The sequence below is a fragment of the Thunnus albacares genome, chromosome 17 (genome assembly GCF_914725855.1).
Source record: "Thunnus albacares chromosome 17, fThuAlb1.1, whole genome shotgun sequence".
In the NCBI taxonomy this organism is placed as follows: domain Eukaryota; kingdom Metazoa; phylum Chordata; class Actinopteri; order Scombriformes; family Scombridae; genus Thunnus; species Thunnus albacares.
In genome coordinates, this window is record NC_058122.1 from 10,903,563 (window position 1) to 10,923,562 (window position 20,000).

General features: G+C 37.7%; 2 protein-coding genes across 4 annotated transcripts; one reads left to right on the forward strand and one right to left on the reverse strand.

Moving 5' to 3' along the window:
* Positions 1 to 652: 652 nt before the first annotated feature.
* LOC122967254 (cytoglobin-1-like) lies at positions 653 to 7,243 on the reverse strand. 2 transcript variants are annotated; one of them, XM_044331792.1, is made up of 5 exons: positions 6,980 to 7,243; positions 6,473 to 6,610; positions 5,556 to 5,698; positions 2,135 to 2,366; positions 653 to 1,070 (listed from the first exon to the last, which is right to left on the reverse strand). In XM_044331792.1, the coding sequence occupies exons 3-5, from the start codon at positions 5,696 to 5,698 to the stop codon at positions 906 to 908; spliced, it is 540 nt and encodes a 179-aa protein (XP_044187727.1). In that variant the 5' UTR covers positions 6,473 to 6,610; positions 6,980 to 7,243; the 3' UTR covers positions 653 to 905. The 2 variants fall into 2 exon arrangements, with proteins under 2 accessions (XP_044187727.1, XP_044187726.1); XM_044331791.1 differs by lacking the exons at positions 6,473 to 6,610; positions 6,980 to 7,243 and adding an exon at positions 5,789 to 5,894.
* A 701-nt stretch (positions 7,244 to 7,944) lies between these two features.
* Positions 7,945 to 18,547, forward strand: LOC122966463 (phosphoribosyl pyrophosphate synthase-associated protein 1). Of its 2 annotated transcripts, XM_044330703.1 has the most exons (11): positions 7,945 to 8,381; positions 8,835 to 8,887; positions 9,457 to 9,523; positions 9,631 to 9,803; positions 9,938 to 10,053; positions 10,171 to 10,226; positions 10,430 to 10,575; positions 11,482 to 11,523; positions 13,567 to 13,637; positions 14,115 to 14,261; positions 15,581 to 18,547. In XM_044330703.1, the coding sequence occupies exons 1-11, from the start codon at positions 8,299 to 8,301 to the stop codon at positions 15,737 to 15,739; spliced, it is 1,113 nt and encodes a 370-aa protein (XP_044186638.1). In that variant the 5' UTR covers positions 7,945 to 8,298; the 3' UTR covers positions 15,740 to 18,547. The 2 variants fall into 2 exon arrangements, with proteins under 2 accessions (XP_044186638.1, XP_044186639.1); XM_044330704.1 differs by lacking the exon at positions 11,482 to 11,523.
* Positions 18,548 to 20,000: the final 1,453 nt, after the last annotated feature.

Consider the following 20,000-nt stretch of genomic DNA (forward strand, 5'->3'; position numbering starts at 1 on the left):
ATATATTATGAAAAGACAGAGCATAGTCGGATAAATAGGGACTTTCAGCAGCTGAGCCACTTATACTTAGCACTGCTGACTCAAGCAGACAATAAGGGAGCAGTAGGCCAAGCGAGAGAAACGAAATGGTCTAATTTTGTCAACACGGTGCTGAGTAGAACAGCAGAGGAATTAGTCTAAGGCAATTGTAAGTTTAAAAGGATTAGACGTTGTGTCACAGGGTTTTCTTTGTTCTTTTTTTATTTCAAAATGCTGTTAAATACAGATACAAAGGTGAGTCATAATGACAAAATGTACAATCATTACAGTTAATTGTTAAAAATGTAAAAATGTCTCATAAGGTGTACACAAGTGGATACAGACTGGTTAAAGCAATCATTGGAGAAACATCACATGATATTCAGAAAGAATAGTATTTACATGGCAGTTTCTAGATATACACATTCATTAGAAGGCACATCCAAGTCAAATGTGACCTCTCGTCCACTTCAGGGTTAATGTTTGCATTTTCTCCCTCTTTGCACTCTCCTTTAAATGATTTGGTCCTTTACAGTAGTACAAAAACATGGAGTTGAGCTTTCAGTTTTTTACTTTCTGTTTTCTCTTCCAATCCATGAACACACACACACACAAACACACACACACACACACACACACACACACACACACACACACACACACACACACACACACACACACACACACACACACACACACACACAGCTAACCAATCTCAGTAATCTCAGATTACATTAAACTGTATTCCACAGATTTTAATTTCTGTAAAGATAAATTGCTTCCCTCCAAAAGTCAATCCAGTTAATCGATCTCTTTCTTACGAGGCTGTGGCTCAACACTTGGAAGTCTCTGGGTATGCATGGTCCAATAAACACAGACTAAAAGCTTCATCCAGTTGAGGTTGAGAGTTTAGTCCAGCCCACTTCCTCATAGACGGCAGTGATACTGCAGTAGATCGTAGCCAAGAGTTTGGTCCATGCCGCGGCCACTTCCGGTGTCACAACCTCTGGAAACTCTTCTCCCAGGACTTCCAGTATCACACCACTCAGGATCTGGGCAAAACACGTTTTGAACATTTACTACTTTGAGTTTGATTAGGAGTAGATAACAGACTACCAAGGCTGAAAAAAGTCACACTGTATTGAACTCATGGCAAAATTTTCCAACTTCTCTCTCATTGTAAGTAAATTTCTTTTTCAACAATACAATAGTTTAGCTAATTTTGCATCTAGCATCTCAGTAGTTATAATTGTGTTTCCACTGTTTTGTGTATTTGTAGCATTTTTTGAGAATCATTATTTAATGAACTATTACTTTGTATGTGATTTCTTAACAGTTATCTCAGCCTATCACAGTAAGCTGTGCCTCTTTCATTCCAGCCACTTTAGCTCCACCCAGGCTTCCTTGACATTTCACTGGACTGTCTGGCTCCACCAAATGACAAAGATGGAGGCAAGTTTTAAACCTAAATCCAGCGATCAAAATGTCACTTATGGTATTATCGTGGAAAAATCTTCAAATGGGCCAATAAATCTTCAGGTCACCCACAACTTAGCATTAAACTCATCTTGGGATAAAAAACCTAATGCAAAATCATAAAACATGATATTATATACTTCTCATAACCCCTCCCATTGTGGAGCTTATTTCATAGACTCCACCTTGTATTTTAATCATATTCAAAACCATTTGGTCATTATTGCTGAGTTCATTAGTGACCTTGACGCTTTGGTTTATCTTTGAAATAATATTGTCTCAGCATCTTCCACCTCATCTCAAAATAAAATCATCATCTCACACAGAAAACCAAAAAGCTACATTACTGATTAGCCTTCATGCTAACTTCCTGGGAACTGCCTCTTATTGACATAATTTTATCTTTGCACACTCGATGGCACATTCATTTGATCATGGGAAGGCATTTTCCAACACAGTATCTTACAGGTTAAATCACAAAAACTACAGCTAAGTATTTCTGCTGCTAATGTTTTAGATTCTACTTTCTGCCCTCCAGTAGTTACAAATCCCTTACTGTCGCTTTAACTATAACATCCTAACCTTAATGTTAACCTAATATGTGTGTGTGTCAGTTCTTTTCTATTCCCACTCACTTTACCTTGAAGTACACAGGCTCCACCTTATGTCGGAGCGCGTGGGCCTTGCCCACCAGCTTCAGCACTGAGGCCACCTTGTCTGAGTTGTCAAGGCTCTCCACCAGTGTATTGATGGCATTCATGACTCTGTGTGCATGCTTCCTAAGCTGGGCGCTCCGCTCCAGCTCCTCTGGCTCCTCAATGTGCTTGAACTGGCTGAAGTACTGCTTGGATGAGGGGAAGTTCACAAACAGCCTGCAGAGGAGGAAAGTTCAATGAGAGATATGAGTATGAGCAGCTGCTGTGAGGCTCCATTAATCTCATTGCCCTTCAGCCTGCAAACCCACGTTCATTTTTTTTTTTTTGAGCTGGCAAGATACCATAAGTAAACATAAAGTACTGACATGAGAGTGCTGCATATTTTCTCTATGAATGTTTGCTTTAAACCATTTTTAAGATACTGTTTGGTATGTATTCCATATATTTGAAAAAACAATTTTTAAGTGAAGAAACAACATCCAGCTGTAGAGAAATAATCAAGCTAAATGACTAATAACGAGATACCCCATAGTTTGCATATTTGTTACAGTGATGACTTTATCAGCACATCCTCTTGGATCTTAATTGACTTTCTCATACTTTGTAGTTAGCTAGTAAAGGGATCCTATAGCCATTCCACTCTGCTGAAATGTTGATTTCTTATTTGAACATTAACATATTTAATCTTTATCTATAACAGAAGGGATTATATAATAAGGTTGAAAATCACAATTTTTCACATATTCTTCAAAATCATTAAATATTTCGCAATGTAGAAATAAATCTCCCAGGATCAGATAAAACATCCGTAACAGATGTTTCTCTTGAAGGCTACAGGAGGAATTCTCTTTCATAACTGTTTCAGCTTCGACTTTGATAAATGCTTGTATTGGTTTTAAATGATCTCAGTGGGGGTTTTTTTCTGACCTTCCCACTTTATTAGCTTTATATTACTAGATTGCTGAATATCTCATTATAAGCCTTTTAGCAAATTAAGCAGTTATAGAAAAATAATATCTTTTCTTGGCATTCTATGCAAATGAGTACAGGGTTTGTATAATTGATTCTTCCCTGTAAACCCAGTGTGATAGTTGACTCATTAAATTAGGATTTTGAAGAATCATCAATTATTAATTAACTATAACTGTTTATTAATTATTTAAATGTTGTTATTTTGTCATCAATCTATCAAGGTCAAAAATTATATATATCTACCAGAAATCTGGCCTCCTTGTTGCTATATGTGGTTCCTTCCTTGTGAACCTGTTGGCTCAGGTGTCTGACTGGTTCTGCTATGATCCTGCACGACTTCACAATTTCAATCAAAAGGTGAAATGTGCTAATTAGAGAGGGTGAATTGAAAAAAAAAAAAAGTCACTGCCTCTTTAGGCTGCTGTGAGCAAACCTGATACCTTCCTTTTGCTTTATGTTTGAGGTTGCAAATATGAAATGCAAAGACAGCTAACATTTTACAATATGTTTCAGTAGACATAGATATTATATTCTTTACAGTCCTTGTCAAGATTTTGATATTTCCTTGCACTCCCTGACTCACGCCGTGCTCTTCCTGACAACAAATAGTCAGTTCAAAGACATTTTCTTTAATTTTATCTCCGCTTGACCCTCAGAGCTATCATAGAGAATTAGCAAAGGGGAGCCTAAAAACTCACCCCCTCCCACAGTCTGGGAAGAGGGCCAATGCATCTGGTTGCTGGCTATCTAATCCCAGTGTCCCATCTCCCTCTCTCTCCTCAACACAAAAAGGAAGCCACTATTTTTCTGTTAAAAAACAATTAAAAACCTGGCTCTTTATTAAGAGTTTCACTTGTGAATTTAAATGTCTGAAAAGGGAGAGGGAAAGGAGGTGGTGTCTTCATCTCTTAGCTCTTGGTGGAGTGCCTTTGCAAGTGCTGGAACAAAGTATTCCTAGTTTCACTGCAAACTAATGAGGAACTGTAGTGTTTAATCTTTCTCTCTTGTAATTGCATGACCTGTGGTTGCATATAAATAGCCTCATTAGTATTTTATTTGGTCATTGGACTCTTAATCCTTCCTTATCTATTCTTCAAGACGAACTGAGGAGCTGAATCCAGAGAAAGTTTCTAATTTCAGAGACAGCGCCATAATTTGCTACTTTGGGTGTTATCTGTTGCCCCAAAGACAGTTAGTTTAAAGGTTTTAAGTGAACGCTGAGGCTCAGTTGAGTGACTCTCTCCCTCTTAGAGCCAAATGGAGAATTTTGCCATGTTCATGCTTATCGATCAACCATCATTCCTCAAATTCCTGAAGGTCACACGGTCTTTGTGAAGGAATGTGGAGACATAAAATAAGGGGGAAAAAAAAATACTTTATCCACTAAAGGTGACTGTCCAAGTATATTGCCGCTCACCTCCCTCTCAACTTTCACCTCCTGCAATCATAAAGGATTATAAAGGCATGCTGTGTCATGCAGTGATTCTTGCCACACATGAAAGACAATCAAAGCCTTTACATCAGCGTTTGATGATTCCTTGCAGATGGTTGATCTTTGCAACAGTTGCTTTTTCCCCATTGATTTCAGTGTAACCACGCATGCCCACTATGAGAAGATGAAGTGGATGTTAAATGACTGCTGAAGAATATTCAGTGAAATAATGAAATGTTGTGAAAGAAAACTCATAGTTCATAGTGTCATAGTTTGAATTTTTTTAAAAAAAGGATGTTTTGAAGATCTGACTGCTAGTGATGGAGTCATGCTGCTGTAGGTTGCTGGCCCTCTATATAGGCATTCAAAACATGACCTGCTCCAAGGGCGGGAGCCCTTTGAGAGCCAACGGTGACTGAGTACTGGATTATAATGTTTATCCTTTGCCTCTACTATTTCATAAATAGGACTAAGAGAAGTTGGAAATGTGAGAATATGACATGTGAAAGTACGGCTGACTGCGTTTTGGACTATAAATTTATAAATCCAGCAAGATCATTCAAGTTTAGCGTCAACATTCTGACATAGGATAATCCCACAGTTTGGACGCTGATTTGGATAGATATCTGCAGTGTTTGTGTGACAGAGAAGCATCAGTAGGCCTTGTGGCTCCAGCAGGTGCAAAAACAAAATGCCCTTATCAGTAGTGAACTAATTGAAATTTCAGAGATGAGGAGAACATTGATCAAAATCCCCTAAAATAGGAATTAGATACTATGCATATAGTTTTATATGGCATTCAGCTGCTTGTTGCAAGAACAAGTTGCATATAAATGAATACACAACCATGATAAATGTTAATACATATCAAAATAGCTCATTTGTCACGTTTATTATTTGTACTATTATCTGTCAGACCAGAATAAATATCTTCCGAACTCTGTGCTCAAGCTGCGTTTACACTGCAAACAATAGGAGAGTAAAACTAATGAATAAAATACCTGACTAGTATGGCCACCCCGACATCATCACAGTTCTGGTAGACTTTTGCCCAGGAGTCCTGGATCATCACCTTCTCCTTGTCAGTCAGCGGGCTGGGTCGCTCCAGGTGGTCCACCTCTCCCTCTCCCTGCATCCTCTCCATCTAGGAACACAGTTGTGCAGAGCTGAGCACGTGCAGAAGGCAGGGCTAATATGAGTCCCCCTCCCCCAAAATAAAAATCTATATTTCTACCTTTTTATGTATCTTTCTTGGTGAAAGAGAGAGAGAGAAAAAAATCTGTTTCCCTTTCTCTGCCTTCTCACAGTGAGAATCTTTGCTCTCCACCTCTGAGTCTCTGCTGAGCGAGAGTGTGAGTGAAGAACAGGCTGAGAAAAAAACACAAGAAACACACACAGCGAACGAGGAGGAGCCTCTGTACTCTCTCTTTTACGCTGTCCTTTCCCTCTCTCTCTCTGTTTCTTTCTCCCACTGCCCACCTCACCTTTGTAGGTGGCATTTGATGAAAACATGATGAGATAGGAGTTTGAAAAACCCCCAAATCCTTAATACGTGTCAGATATGTAATACATGCAATGTGTGAGCATTGATGCAATGTAAGATTATGACACTAAAATAAGATAAAAGAACACACTCTGACCCTCTCCTCGACAGTCATTATTCCAGACTATCCAGGAGATTAATCTGTAATCATATTGAATTTCTCATAAAGCTCTGCCGATGTAAATGTAAAAACACTTTGCTGACTGGAAATTAAATGGCATGATGTCCATCAAAAATAGGCCAAGTTTCTATTCATTTTGATTTGTTCTGTGCTTCTATTAAGGTACAGATTATATCAGCATGCCTTCAGTCCATTTTCCCCTCCTATTCATTATAAGCACACACCCTTTTTACAAAAATGTGTATATTTTCTACCTTTGTTGTTACAGGGGTTATCAGAGGAAAGTCATATCTCGTTTGTGTTGTCACAGCTGAAAACTTGTGAACGTTCTTGTTCAAGGTTCATTGTAGGCTGGGCAACTAGGGCCAATTAGCCAGGAATCTGTGAGTTACCTGTCAAAGGAGAGCAAACATAGGAAACATAAGAGTAGTGAAAAGATATCAGATATTGTAAAAAAAAAAAAAAGCTAAGACCGAGGTGAAATTTACTGCGGTTACTGGGGAGGTAAATGTACAGCAGGTGCCAACAGTGTACAGGCTCATGTTAAACATTGACAGACTCCTTTAAAGTATTCCATCAACGATTGAGTGGGTGAAAAAACTGTGCTTGAGGTAGCCGCATCTCATGTTTTCTGGGATTGCTGTGTCTCAAATATCTGAGCAAAATAATCTTTTGCAATCAGCGTTATCACCTTCCTCAACAACAGCAAAGCAAAAATTATATCCAGTTATTATACCAGCTAATCATAGTGTGTACAATACCAGTCAAAAGTTTGGACAGACTTTTTCATTCAAGTGGATGGGAAGGTGTGTCCAGATCGATCAAGAAGACTTGGTCAATGATTGCAGATCACTATGCTCTGCTCTTCCTGGTTTATGTTTCTACAGAGGAACCAAGATATATTTTGTAAGTGCTTGATGATTATCTATGCTGCCCACACTCACACTAGCAAATTCAGAGTCTAGTTCATATAAATAATGGTACACCTTTAACCCACTGTCACCAGGAAAAGAAAGATTATATTATGTGCAAAGGCAAACTCTGTAGATACAAGGCTAATGAGCAATGACATCTAGTGGAGAGTTGGAGTAATACTTCAGGTGCTGTCTTAAATGCACTTTTGAGATGAATTTATGTAAATTATTTACAGAAAAAGTTAATTATGAATTATCTATGAGAAAAGAAAGGGCCCCTTTGTCAAAAACTAAAGACAAAATCAAGTATACAACAGGGCTTTGGTCTAATTACCTAGCACATCAGTTAGCTGCTTAATTTTATCTCATCAAATAACTGACAATTATATGCCAGTAATCCTGTTAATTTGTTATCTATTAATCATCCTGTTAATTCAGATGACAGCAGGCCAAAAGTTAATAAATAATTAATAAATAAATAATTTCACATAAAAGGCCATTCCCCTTAGCAAATTCATGCCATTTGAAAAACTGTGTTTCCAAACGTTCAGTCTTTATAGGGATAATTACACTCTGGGACTATTCATTCACACTGGCACAACTGCAATTTAGATTAAAAAGTATATCAAGCAAGTTATTTGTTATCAAGACAGGATTTACAAATTATGTACGATATTAAGAGTACGTTTACAAAACGTAAAAAAAGTGACTAGCCCTTACTTCACAGAGATAACTAATAGCCAGTTATTTGTTTAAACTACTGACGGACTCTCAATCAAAACATACGTGTATTGCGTAAAGCGCAGCTGATAATATTGACACAAACGGGATTCCGTAGGTCTAAGTGTTAGCAGTAGTGAGGTTAGTGCTCCCTGACTGACAGGTATCGGTGGTTTGTCCGCGAACCATATGAAAGTTTAGTGGAATAAAGAAAGAATAATGAATATGTGCTTCATAGCTATGCTGTAGCAACGTTTGTGTCGCATACTGTGAAGCCCATTTCGTGTAATTAGCCCACCTAGTAGGCTAGTGTACAGTTAGCTAGCAAGTCAGCTAACGACAACGTCATTATAAGAAAATTGGCAACAAACGCGGCGGTCAGTTGACCAAAAAGAAGGTGCAGTTGCTGTCAGTGTCTACGAAATAAAACCACCAGGAACACCAGAATGAATGTCGCTAAAAGTGGTTATCGTGTCTTTTCCGCAAACTCCTCCGTAGCGTGCACAGAATTGGCCAAGAAGATAACAGAGTAAGCATAACATTGTAATTCTTCACTAATTACTACACTCTCAGACGGCTAACGTTAGTGTAATGTTAAACAAACAAATACTGTGTCATTCTCAAATTGTATGTACATAGTGGCCTCTGCTTTTTCTAGTAACGTATCTAACTGTAGTTGTCAAAGCCTGTTGGACAACAATATGACCAGCAACTTTTTAATTTTGCATTTACCGCTGTGGCACAGATGAGTAACGTTAGTTATTGGAAAACAGAAGACATATTCATGTTTTATTTGACTGCTGTCACCACTGACATTGAGTACTGAGCTTGCAGCTATTTTTTTCATGGACAATGTGAATCAGTTTGGTCACGAATGAATGAGTGATATGCTAAATGCCTGTTGTAGGTTTGTTTGTGTAGGAGACATTACATCTCAAATCTGGTCACATTGTGGCTGCGATGTTGTGCTCTTGTTTCACAGGCGCCTGGGAGTCGAACTGGGAAAGTCTGTCGTCTTTCAAGAGTCTAACAGAGGTGAGGAGAACATTACGGCCCACCAGGAAAAACGTACTAATGTTGCCAGTTAACGGGGACTGGCTATTATCCCTTTTCCTCCTCTCTCCTCCTTTTATCCTAAATTAACATGACAGACGTTTATCTTGGCTAGCCTTGACGAAAAAAAGTTGAGTTAACTGATGTTTAGGCTGCTTAGCTTACATAAACACACTGATTTGTTTGGAAGTTGGCTATGGACAACTATGAATGAGATGTGAGGAGATGAATGTGATACGTCAAGAAACTGCCCCTCATTCATTTATTAAGGGAGTTTTCAGGCCTTGAAGCATAGATGTGCATACTCCTCATTTTACACACTCAAATCTGATCATGCAAAATGCGGCTATTTTAGTTTAAATGTGCTATTTGATCACTTCAGTGAGGGAATATACAATATGAAGCTCTAATTGGGTTTGAGGAAGGACTTAAGTGAAAATTAAAACATTTTTTTGATAGAACCTAAAAGTTGAAAGTGTGTATGAGGAGTTATTGACAATAATTATATTGCAGCTTTGCTAAATTAACCGATTGCGTTTTTCTCTGTGTAGAGACGAGAGTGGATGTAAAAGAATCTGTTCGTGGACAAACTATCTTCATCATCCAGACCATACCAAGGTTAGTGGAGAGAGACATGCCATTTGCACTGATACTGTTCATAGATTATCAAAAACTAACCTTCACATGATGAACTGTTGCTTTTTATTTTGTTTTGGTTCAACCAGAGATGTCAACACAGCCATCATGGAGCTGCTGGTTATGGCCTACGCCCTCAAGACCTCTTGTGCAAAGAACATCATTGGAGTTATTCCTTACTTCCCCTACAGCAAGCAGTGCAAGATGAGAAAGAGGGGCTCAATAGTGTGCAAGTTGTTAGCTTCAATGTTGGCTAAAGCAGGTAAAGATGACACAATGGTGTTGTGTGTGTGTGTATGGATTTAATTTAACATCCACACAGACATCTCATTAGTGAGATACCTGTGTTGATTGTTTATGAAAGACCATGCCACTCATCTGTCATTTTCTCTTTAGGGCTAACACACATCATCACCATGGACTTACATCAGAAAGAGATCCAGGGCTTCTTTAGCTTTCCGGTGGACAACTTGCGTGCCTCTCCTTTCTTGATTCAGTACATCCAAGAAGAGGTGATAAACCCATTTCGATGTCTGCTATGTGTGTTTAAGTACAGTACAGGTGTTAGCAACTACACAGTCAGTCAGTCTGCTATAATCATTGGCTTCTGTTTTCCTTCGTCCCATCAGATTCCTGATTACAGAAATGCCATCATTGTGGCAAAGTCCCCAGCAGCAGCCAAGAGGTAACTAATGATTTCGTCTCTATACCAGAACTAATCAATCATATGACTAATCATACAAAATGTGATCTTATGTAGATGTAGTCTATGTGACTAAATATATGTACAGAAAATGGTTCTGATGGGCTGTAAAATATGTAATTGATGAGAGGAAGAATTTGCATTTCATCACTGCATTCTGCCTTTTTTTCCTTCTTTTTTTCTAGAGCTCAGTCCTATGCAGAGCGCCTGCGTTTGGGTCTGGCTGTGATTCATGGCGAGGCTCAGTGTTCAGAGTCTGACATGGCTGATGGAAGACACTCCCCACCGTGTGTACGCAACACCACAGGACACACAGGACTGGAGCTACCCTGTAAGACCCCCCATCTTTGCACATCGTTTTAGGTGTTTTTTTTCAGGTTTTCTGTACAGATTTGTAGGTTCTATCAACACAATAATGCTTTATTATTTCAGTTATGTTCCCTTTTATTTGTCATACCATGATCAAACTCAGCAAGAAATCTTCTTTTATGATCATTTCCGCTAGTTTAACAGCTTCAAAGTTTAATAATTTAACACTTAGTTGCATTCATAATACAAATCCTGCCTACAACCTAATATAGCTTTTATTTGTGCTAACCTGTTCCGAGCTGACGATTCTGCTGTTTCTCACTCATACCATCAACCATACTTCAAGAAATTGGTTTTGTGTTACTGCATGTTTTAATTCCACAGATACACTACTACTATTCATGCTGCATCCTCGGCAAGCTCCTAACTTCAAAAGAATGAAATACTAAATAATAGAATCATAGTCCCTGCCTGTTGCTTGGCAAATACTTTGGTTTTAAAATGTTTATATTAAGTGAGAAATGCTAATGTGACTCTGGCCCACAGTTTTTCCAACATATTTGCAGTGTTAATTCCTGGTAAGGCCATTTTTACCAGTTGAGTCTGAAAAAATGTCAAATGATTGTGTCATTGGCAAATGACTCCGCACCCAGTATTCACTTTATCCATATTATTTGATAAAAATATTTCTATTCTTACTTGTGTTTCTATTCTTACCCTTGACTTTAAAAATCCTCCTTTTGGTACAATAACTCAGAAATGGCTTCAAACATAAGACTGTGTTATACATTTTAACACAATGAGACCTATTTATAGATGTGTCATTGGTCAGCTTAGCGAGAGGATTTTCCAAGTCTTGGCATCATGTGTTTGTCATGTCAAATATTTGTGCATTTGTGTTAACGTGGTGTTTATTTGTTGGTAATAGCAGGCAAACAACAAGCTCCGTTCCCCGGCATAGAGCTTCCAAGTACGAGCGTAAACCTAAACCTACATCTGACTATGAAATGATTCTTCTTCAAATGGTTCCTCAATTCAATTGCATGTGTAGAAAAAGGGTTTGTGTTGCATCTTGTGAAATGAGAGTCTGGATTTAGTTGGTGGAGAGACAATTTATCTTATCAAAACCAGTAACAGAAAGCATATCTTTTCTGAGCTAGTATGCTCGATATTATATGCTAATTGTTTAGCATGTTTGACTTGAAGTAAGCAGCTCTCACTTTTACTGCACCATTCAAAGAGTCCAGACAGCTTCTTCTACAAGATGGCCAAAACCCTCTTTGTTTTGTTGTGTTTCTGATTTTCTTTTGAAATCCATAAATCAAACCAGAACCATGCCAAACATTTTTTTCCTTTTGATTTTTCGCTAAAATTTCTGGACTCATCTTGCCAATCAACACATGTTGCACCCATATTAAACCTGCTCTTAAAAACCTGATTAACATTTTGGTCACCGTAACTGCATGTGGTGAGAACAGTAAAGCATGCTTTTGAAACTTAACATCAAATGATGGGAAGAGGAAACGTGAAGAATGAATTGGTTGGTATGTTTAAGCATTAAATCAAAGTTTTAGCGGCAATGCTGTGCTTAAAAACAGAACTTATTTTATTTGCAGTAATATTTAGTGAAGTATTACACTTACAAGACATTTCAAGAATCAATTTCAAGATATCTGACCAAACATGTCTCAGGTAGCTTGTTGCAGTATCTCAGCAAGTTTTAAAGACAATGTATTTATTGAGAAGTGTGCATACTGCTAACAACATGACTTTTACTGATTTTGTTAATAGTTTCATGAATAAAAGTCTAAATGTGACACTGCCAGGTTTCCTGATACCGTGGGACTCACGGTATTCAGCAAAGTGTCCCGCAAGGCATGCTCCTCCTTTCTCTGCTTCTTTATATCTTTTCCTTCACAATCGGCTTGGCTGGCTGATTGTTTATCAGTTGATTGTTTCCTTGTACACTTTGAATGACTACATTTACATGCACAGCAATACTAAAAAAGCAGCTGTTTAAAAACAACAACAACAGAGTTATATAAAACAAAAATGTCTTTTTAGTGGTTAGCCATTTAATGCTACTTTGATTCAAACCCAAGTCTAATTTTATTGCTTCATTTAACAGGATGGTTTAATTTGTTTTGTCCTGTTGTCTTCAGTGCGTTAAAATGTAACTATTTACTCTTTGTTGTTTCAGATTATACACCTCTCATGTCACAGCATTGGACAACTGGTTGAAAAGTTGGTATTTTAGCAACCAAATTTACATGAGACCAGGATGACTACAGTTTGTGAGATGCAAATTAACTGCCACTGCTCACCAAATTAAATTAATAGATGTATAGACCCCATAGTGTGACGATAGATAATACAGCTGTTGCATCTCCTGTGATTGGCACATGAGATGTAACATGATTATTGTGTGCATGTAAAAATAGTCGCTGGCAGCAGTAATGTTCGACTGAGGACAGACCCAGAACATTGGCAAGTGTGTATGAAGAAACCCTCATCAGTGCTTGTCAGACATTGTTGTCCCTGTGTGAAATAAGATTGTCTAGTGCATATTGGTGTATATGCAGACTGCTGCCATTGTGCCTGCCACAGCCTGAGGCTGAGGTTGTGTGTGTCCAGACAGTTATACATTGCCTTCTGATTGGGTATCCTGGGAAGAAAACCCTGTCATTTGATTGTGCATGGCATGTGCTGTACTAAGTTTGGCATTGCAGTTTAACCTCACAGGGGTAGGTGGGGTAGAATGGGGGGAAAAGTTCTAAGCAATTGTGCCACCAAATTTACACAAATCATATTATTCTAACAGCATTTCTACAAATCATTTCTATTGTCCAATTATGACCCAGTGATTTGGGATGCAAATTTGCCTGAAACGCAAAACATTTTCTCAACCCATTTTACCCAATCTACTGAGATTTATTTCTGATTAGGTGAAATGCAGTACACATAATACCTTGGAAGGACTCTTACAAGTAACAGGCTCTGCTTTCCCTTTCAGTGATGATGGCCAAGGAGAAACCTCCTATTACTGTAGTCGGAGACGTGGGAGGAAGAATTGCCATCATTGTGGTAAGATGTTGCAAAGACACTGTTGAAGTACTTACACACACTCTATTACTTACATTGTTGAGCTGTCATTTTCAGCTGATCTGCTGTATTTTAATCACTACTCTTTTCCTCATGCTCATTTACAGTGTTTTAAATTATTTCAAGTGGTTTTCATTATGAGTGGTAAATTCAATCATCTGCTACCAGTATAAATGCCTCAGAAGACATACAGTGTGGCTCTGAAAAGTGTGCGACCTTAAATAATTTTCCTTAATTAAAGCAAGATGATGTCATTTGTAAAAATATAAGTAACACTTTATTACTGTTACATGTGAATTTTACATTGTCTTATGTCTTGTCATATGTTCCTTCCATTAAACCACTAAATGATGTTGTAAGGGTGGTCAACCGACCAGACACGATCAAGAAATGAGCAAAGAGACAGAGAGGTGGTGTAATTGTTCTGTTTTAACCACAGGTTCTCTGTGTTTTTTCCAGGATGACATTGTAGATGATGTAGGAGACTTTGTTGCAGCTGCTGAGATCCTGAAAGAGAGAGGAGCTTATAAAATTTACATCATGGCCACACACGGCTTGTTGTCTGCTGATGCCCCACGCCTCATAGAGGAGTCTGCCATTGATGAGGTGAGGACTTAAACAACCTAAACTAGTTGTTATCACTGATGTGTGTCCTTTTTGTAGGATTGAAGCTATGCTAATCAGTAAAATCACAATGAAAATCCCCTGCGTCATACCTATCAGTGGACCTTTTTCTTTCTGCTCTAAACATTAACAAGGAAGCTAAAGGGTAGAAAAAAGGGAAGAAAAAAGCCAAACTGGAGAACTTACACCAGCAAAAATGTGGCAGTTCATTAGCTCTTGTCTATTATTTTTAAACACAATGTAGAATAGATACTTCCTCCTCGTGGAGGATTTTTCTGTTGAATTGTTGTGACAATGAATTAACTGAACTAGAACAAGGAAAGGATCAATACAATATCCACCAGTTGCATTTCTGTAAACTGTTAGGTTCTGTTTTCAGTTCCTCCAAAGTACCCAGTGTTCAGAAAACAAGACTTAACGTATTGTTAATTTGAAATGTAATGTTTATTTTATAAAATGTAGTGTAGTACAATTTAGTTTGTGTGATTTACGTTTACGATATTGTTATTGTCATGCTGTTTGATTTACGTCAGACAGAGCTGAAGCATCAGAATCTAGATGAATTTATTGATGTTACAGAATATTGTCACCAAAGTGAACTTGGGTGAAACTTGCATACAATATTTTCAAAAATATTTATCAACATATTACTTAAATCTTAGTGTCATGTGCTGGGCAGAACTTAGTTAGCCTGATTTAGCTCTCCTGAGTGACTTTGAAGGTTTTTAGGTGAATAGTGCATGTCAGAACTTACTCAGTGTGGATTAAACAACACATTGCCCGCCATGACTGACTGATAAATAGGTCCAGACAATATATGAACTTTGTTAGGCTTATCTCAGATATATAGTTACAGCATATATGTTGGCAAATGAAGTAGCAAGAAGTAACAGCACAGAAATACCAAAGATATACTCAGTGTCTTCATCAACCAGAGAGTTTATTTTTCAACTGTAAAAGTTCAGTACACACAGTATGTGATTGACAATTCATTAAAAAAACACTTTAAGCATCCTTGTAAAAAAATGTTTGTTTAGATGTATCATTAGCAGAATTTTTTAACCCCCAAACATTGATATTGGTAGCTTTAAAAAAAAAAAAGTCAAGTCAAGTCATAATCATGTTTTTTTCCATTTTACCATCAACTGACACGTGAGCTTCAGAGGTGCTAGTACGTGGACTTTGTTACCTTTGGGCAGAGCCAGGCTAGCTGTTTCCCCGTTTCTAGTCTTTATGCTAAGCTAACCCGCTGCTGGCTCCAGCTACAGAATCACTGAACAGATCTCCCCCTGACTCTTCAGGTGGTGGTGACCAACACTGTCCCCCATGAAGTACAGAAGCTACAGTGTCCAAAAATCAAGACTGTGGATGTCAGCATGATACTGGCTGAAGCCATCCGCCGTATCCACAATGGGGAGTCCATGGCCTATTTGTTCCGCAACATCACTGTGGACGACTAGAGGAGTGAAGTGTAAATGAGTGAGGCTGAGTCGAGTCTGATAGTGACTGAGGGCAGGTGCACTTCTGCTCCTTCCTGCCCATTGTTGTCAAAACATGCTAATGTCATGTTCCGTGTGTTGTGCATGTCAGGATTATGTGTATCTTAATTAATTTAAAGAAACCGAAATTCTAACAATTACCCAAAGTTATTTAACTCCTTACTAAAAGCTGCAAAACTATTTATTTTAAGATTAGAAATGCATCTTGTTCTTGTTGAGAAAGGATTATAAAACAGCAAACAAGTGACTGAGCTTTGATGCATTACGTAATATTTCGATGCCTCAGTTCTTCTTCGTTTTGCTGCTCTCACTGATTTTCCAACTTGAGCAAAAGATGCTATTTTGTCATATACTACGGTACCTCATGTGATGACTGAGCTTCAATTTCAAAAAAGAAGAGGAAAATGTCTCCAGTAACAACTTTACTTGCAATTTTTCCCGACACTCTTGCTGGCCCTCATGATCAGGGCTGCTTAGCACTGTGACTATCTTGCATTTAATGGGGCGCGTTGTTTCCAACCACATAAACAAGGCAGGACAAACTCCTGCTTATTGGTGCCCAAACTATATTTTTATGCACTTTTTTTGCACCATTTGTGGGAATGTTTGGACGTTTGGTAGGATGTCCTATGCAGTGTGAAAGGTTTCTCAACAACTGCAAAAATAAATTGGTTGTTATTTACCTTGTATATATTAGAGGATCAGTTCAATTAAATTATAACAAAACGTATTTTTTAGTAGTGCTGTATCTCAAAGTATCAAAATACTTGATTTGGAATAACTGAAAAGTGGTTTCCATCATATTTTAGCTTTGATAGAGTAGTTCTTATTGAAAACTTCTCACTTCAAGGTCTGTGGGTGCCCCGAGTAACTGGGATATAGTTCATGGGAAGGCACTCTACTGTTCAGTTTTTCAAACTAAATGTTTAAATGGTTTGAACACCACAAATAAATTTCAATTCATCTCCATTGTTTTGCAGAAGCCTAACAGTGCATTGTTGTTTTTGGATGAACTGACCCTTTAATATTTTATATCTCTCTAGCAACTAACTAGTCCAATGCTGTGCTTATTTTATCTGGCTGATAGTAACTTTTGTCACACTTCACATGAATAACATACATTATACAGCTAAAAGGAGGACCATCAGGGTTTCCAGACATTTTAGCCAATTTACTACACATGACAAATATTCAGCATTACTGCTAACTGTTTTTCAAAGTAGATCATAATCAACCAGCAGGAAGTTTTCGGTTTTTTGTCTTGGTTACAATATTGTTGTGTGGTGATGTGACTGAAAGTCTGCTGGTCTGCTAGTCTGGAGGGCTATACCAATAAAGGTTATTATAATGTGTTACCTACTGTATATTGTCCATGTTGAAACAGTTATCTTACTTGGAACAACCTAAACTATTGTCCTAACATTATAAATGCAAGCAGCAGTCAAGTACTCATTCTCCTTTGAAAAAATAGTTTTCCCTCTAAGTTTAATTTTCAAACAGCATGGCTCATGAATCCATGAATTTCAACAAACAACTTTGAAGTCTTGAAACGTCAGTTTTCTACCAGCACATGAATGTAGACTATGAATTGATCCATGCTTTCAGGAGCATTTCTTTGCAACAATCACTTAAATTGTTTTTTAGCCACACTAGCAATGTGGCTCTAGGGATGATCTCCCTGTCTGTATATAATGAATTATTTGATGGATTGCATTGAAATTTTGTACATACATTCATGGTCCCCACAGGACGAGTTCTAAAAGTTCATTATCCAGTACTTAAGTTCATGACCAAATACCTGGAAAATTAATGACATTCGATTATTGAATACATTTCAATTAGCCTCAGCTGTAGTTTGAGTTTGGTGCTAATTACTGTAACAAATGTTAGCATGCTAACATGCTAAACTAAGATGGTACATGCTGGTGATGAAACATCAACATGCATGTTGGTATGCTGCTGATATTAGCATTTAGCTCAAAGCACCGCTGTGCTTAAGTACAGCCTTATAGAGCTGTTAGCATGGCTGTAGACTATTAACATTTTAATACTGTACTAAAGTGAATGGAAACCATTTGCTGCCAAGAGTACAAGATGTGCACACAAAAAATAAAAATAGCCAGCAGTAACATAGAATATGTGCAGTTTATAGTAAATTGGGAAGAACACCAGCATGGTCTTGATGTTCTGTGAATTGCTATGGTCTCTCCCTATAAAACATTGAATAAGCGCACCTTTTTGAGCTGTCAGAGTAGATTTCAGAGTGATGCTCAAGGGGATATTAGTGTATTTCTATGCTCATTGAGTCTTTTGCTCAGGGAAATATACTTTACTATAAGCCAATGCACAATTATTTGTCTTTGTGTTCTTGATGGTGTGTTCCTGTTTCACAGGTTGAAAAATGTTTGTTAAGAATGTCTTCCATACAGCAGTACTGTACGCCTTTGCTTTTTACCATTTCTTTAGTTTAGTTATAGACGCCGGATGTCTTCAGTGATATGCTAACTGATGGGTATGTGACAGCTATAGATGCTCATGCTGGTGTTGGGTTGGCACCAAGTTGCAGATTGTCTGTATGAAATGCTTTTGCTATGCCAGCTCGGATCCATATCTGTCATTAGCGTATGTCATGATGTCCTCTCTGTATTCACTGTTCCCATGACTTATCTTTCAGATGCTGGGGAATGACAGTTTAGACAGTGATCAGACCTCATTGTCTGGCACTACAGTGTTTGTCAATGTGTATGAAAATAAAGGAATTATATTATTGTGCCTTGTTGGCTGAACTTAAAAGACTTAGTTGGCATACATCTAATGTTTTTCACATTATTACTATAAAATCACACTTTAATACGTTTGAGTAGGTTCAAATAGGAGTCTGTGTCTACCAAATGTATCCTAAACAGGTGGGATATCTGACATTAAGTCTCGCATAAAGATTATGGTCGACATATAGTACATTAGTTAAAAAAACAACATATTTGATTAAATATACAAATTCAAATATTGATTGTCAAAATGGAATAAGGTCATGGTCAAAATGTTCCATTTCAGTGCAGAATAAAATTATCAATTTGCTAGTATAATGGTTTTAAGCCACCTTTGTGTGGATATTGGTTGAATTTAGCTGAAAACTTGGTAATAAATGCCTGAAATGATCATGGTAAAGGTTCAGAAAAACATGACAAAAATCAAAATACATGTACATATAGGTGTATGAGAAGGCCTACCTCAAGCCTTGGTATTGCAGTTGATTTTGTTTAAAAGGTGTGCAGTGCAAAATTAAATCTTGAAACTCTGTTTTTCTGTGATTGTTGGTGTGTGCTATGCTAATTAGTTGCGCAACACACTTGATGTCGTAACAGTCGGAGATCCTGTACTTGTTCAAAACTTCTCAGGTATCTATCCAGCACTGAGGAGCTTTGACCAAGTCTAGGAGCAGAGACAAGCATAGTAACAAGGATTTTCATAATGATCTAATCAGTTGACATCAAAGATATACAGCTGTTAAAACTTTCTAATGCTTATCTAAAAACAGCCTAAGCAAGCCTTAAACCTGTGCACAGTACAACCTCAATGAAAAGTTTAGTTCGCACCTGAGTTTTAAAAGGGTCTGCCTCTCTGTCTTCATCCATGTGCCAAAAAGACGAGCTTGTGTGTGCAGCTGAAGACAGCTGTGAGTTTAAAGAGGAAGCAAAGAGGAACCAGAGATCTGATAATCACAGGTCACTTCCTCGTCTGATTCTCGGAAAACAATGCACCTTGTCTCTGAGCGTTTGTTGGAAAGAGGAAGCATGTCTTTTTCTTTCCCTATCTGGGTCTGCGTGGCCTTTTAACTGAAATTTTGTTGAAAGCACATACACTGCTGTTAGAGGACATCAAAAATGTCAAAAAAAGATTGATCCATTTAACCAGCTGTCATGTTTCATGGCAGGTAGAAAGTATGTTTTTTCATAAAATCTGAGTGTTAAATGTTAATTGTGTATTGTAAAATATGGGCATTCACTTACATCACAAATTTCTTGTAATCCTGAAGTCTCCAAATGAATCACAAAATTATCCCACAGGCTTCAAATGACAAACATTTTACTTCGTATTGTCTTATGTGTTCCGTGAGAAGATGCGACAATTTGAGCATGGATTAAAATGATTAAATCTAATACAAATAATTATCTTTACTAATCTTTTCATGGCAGTTAGTAATTCTGACTGAAATCTTGCT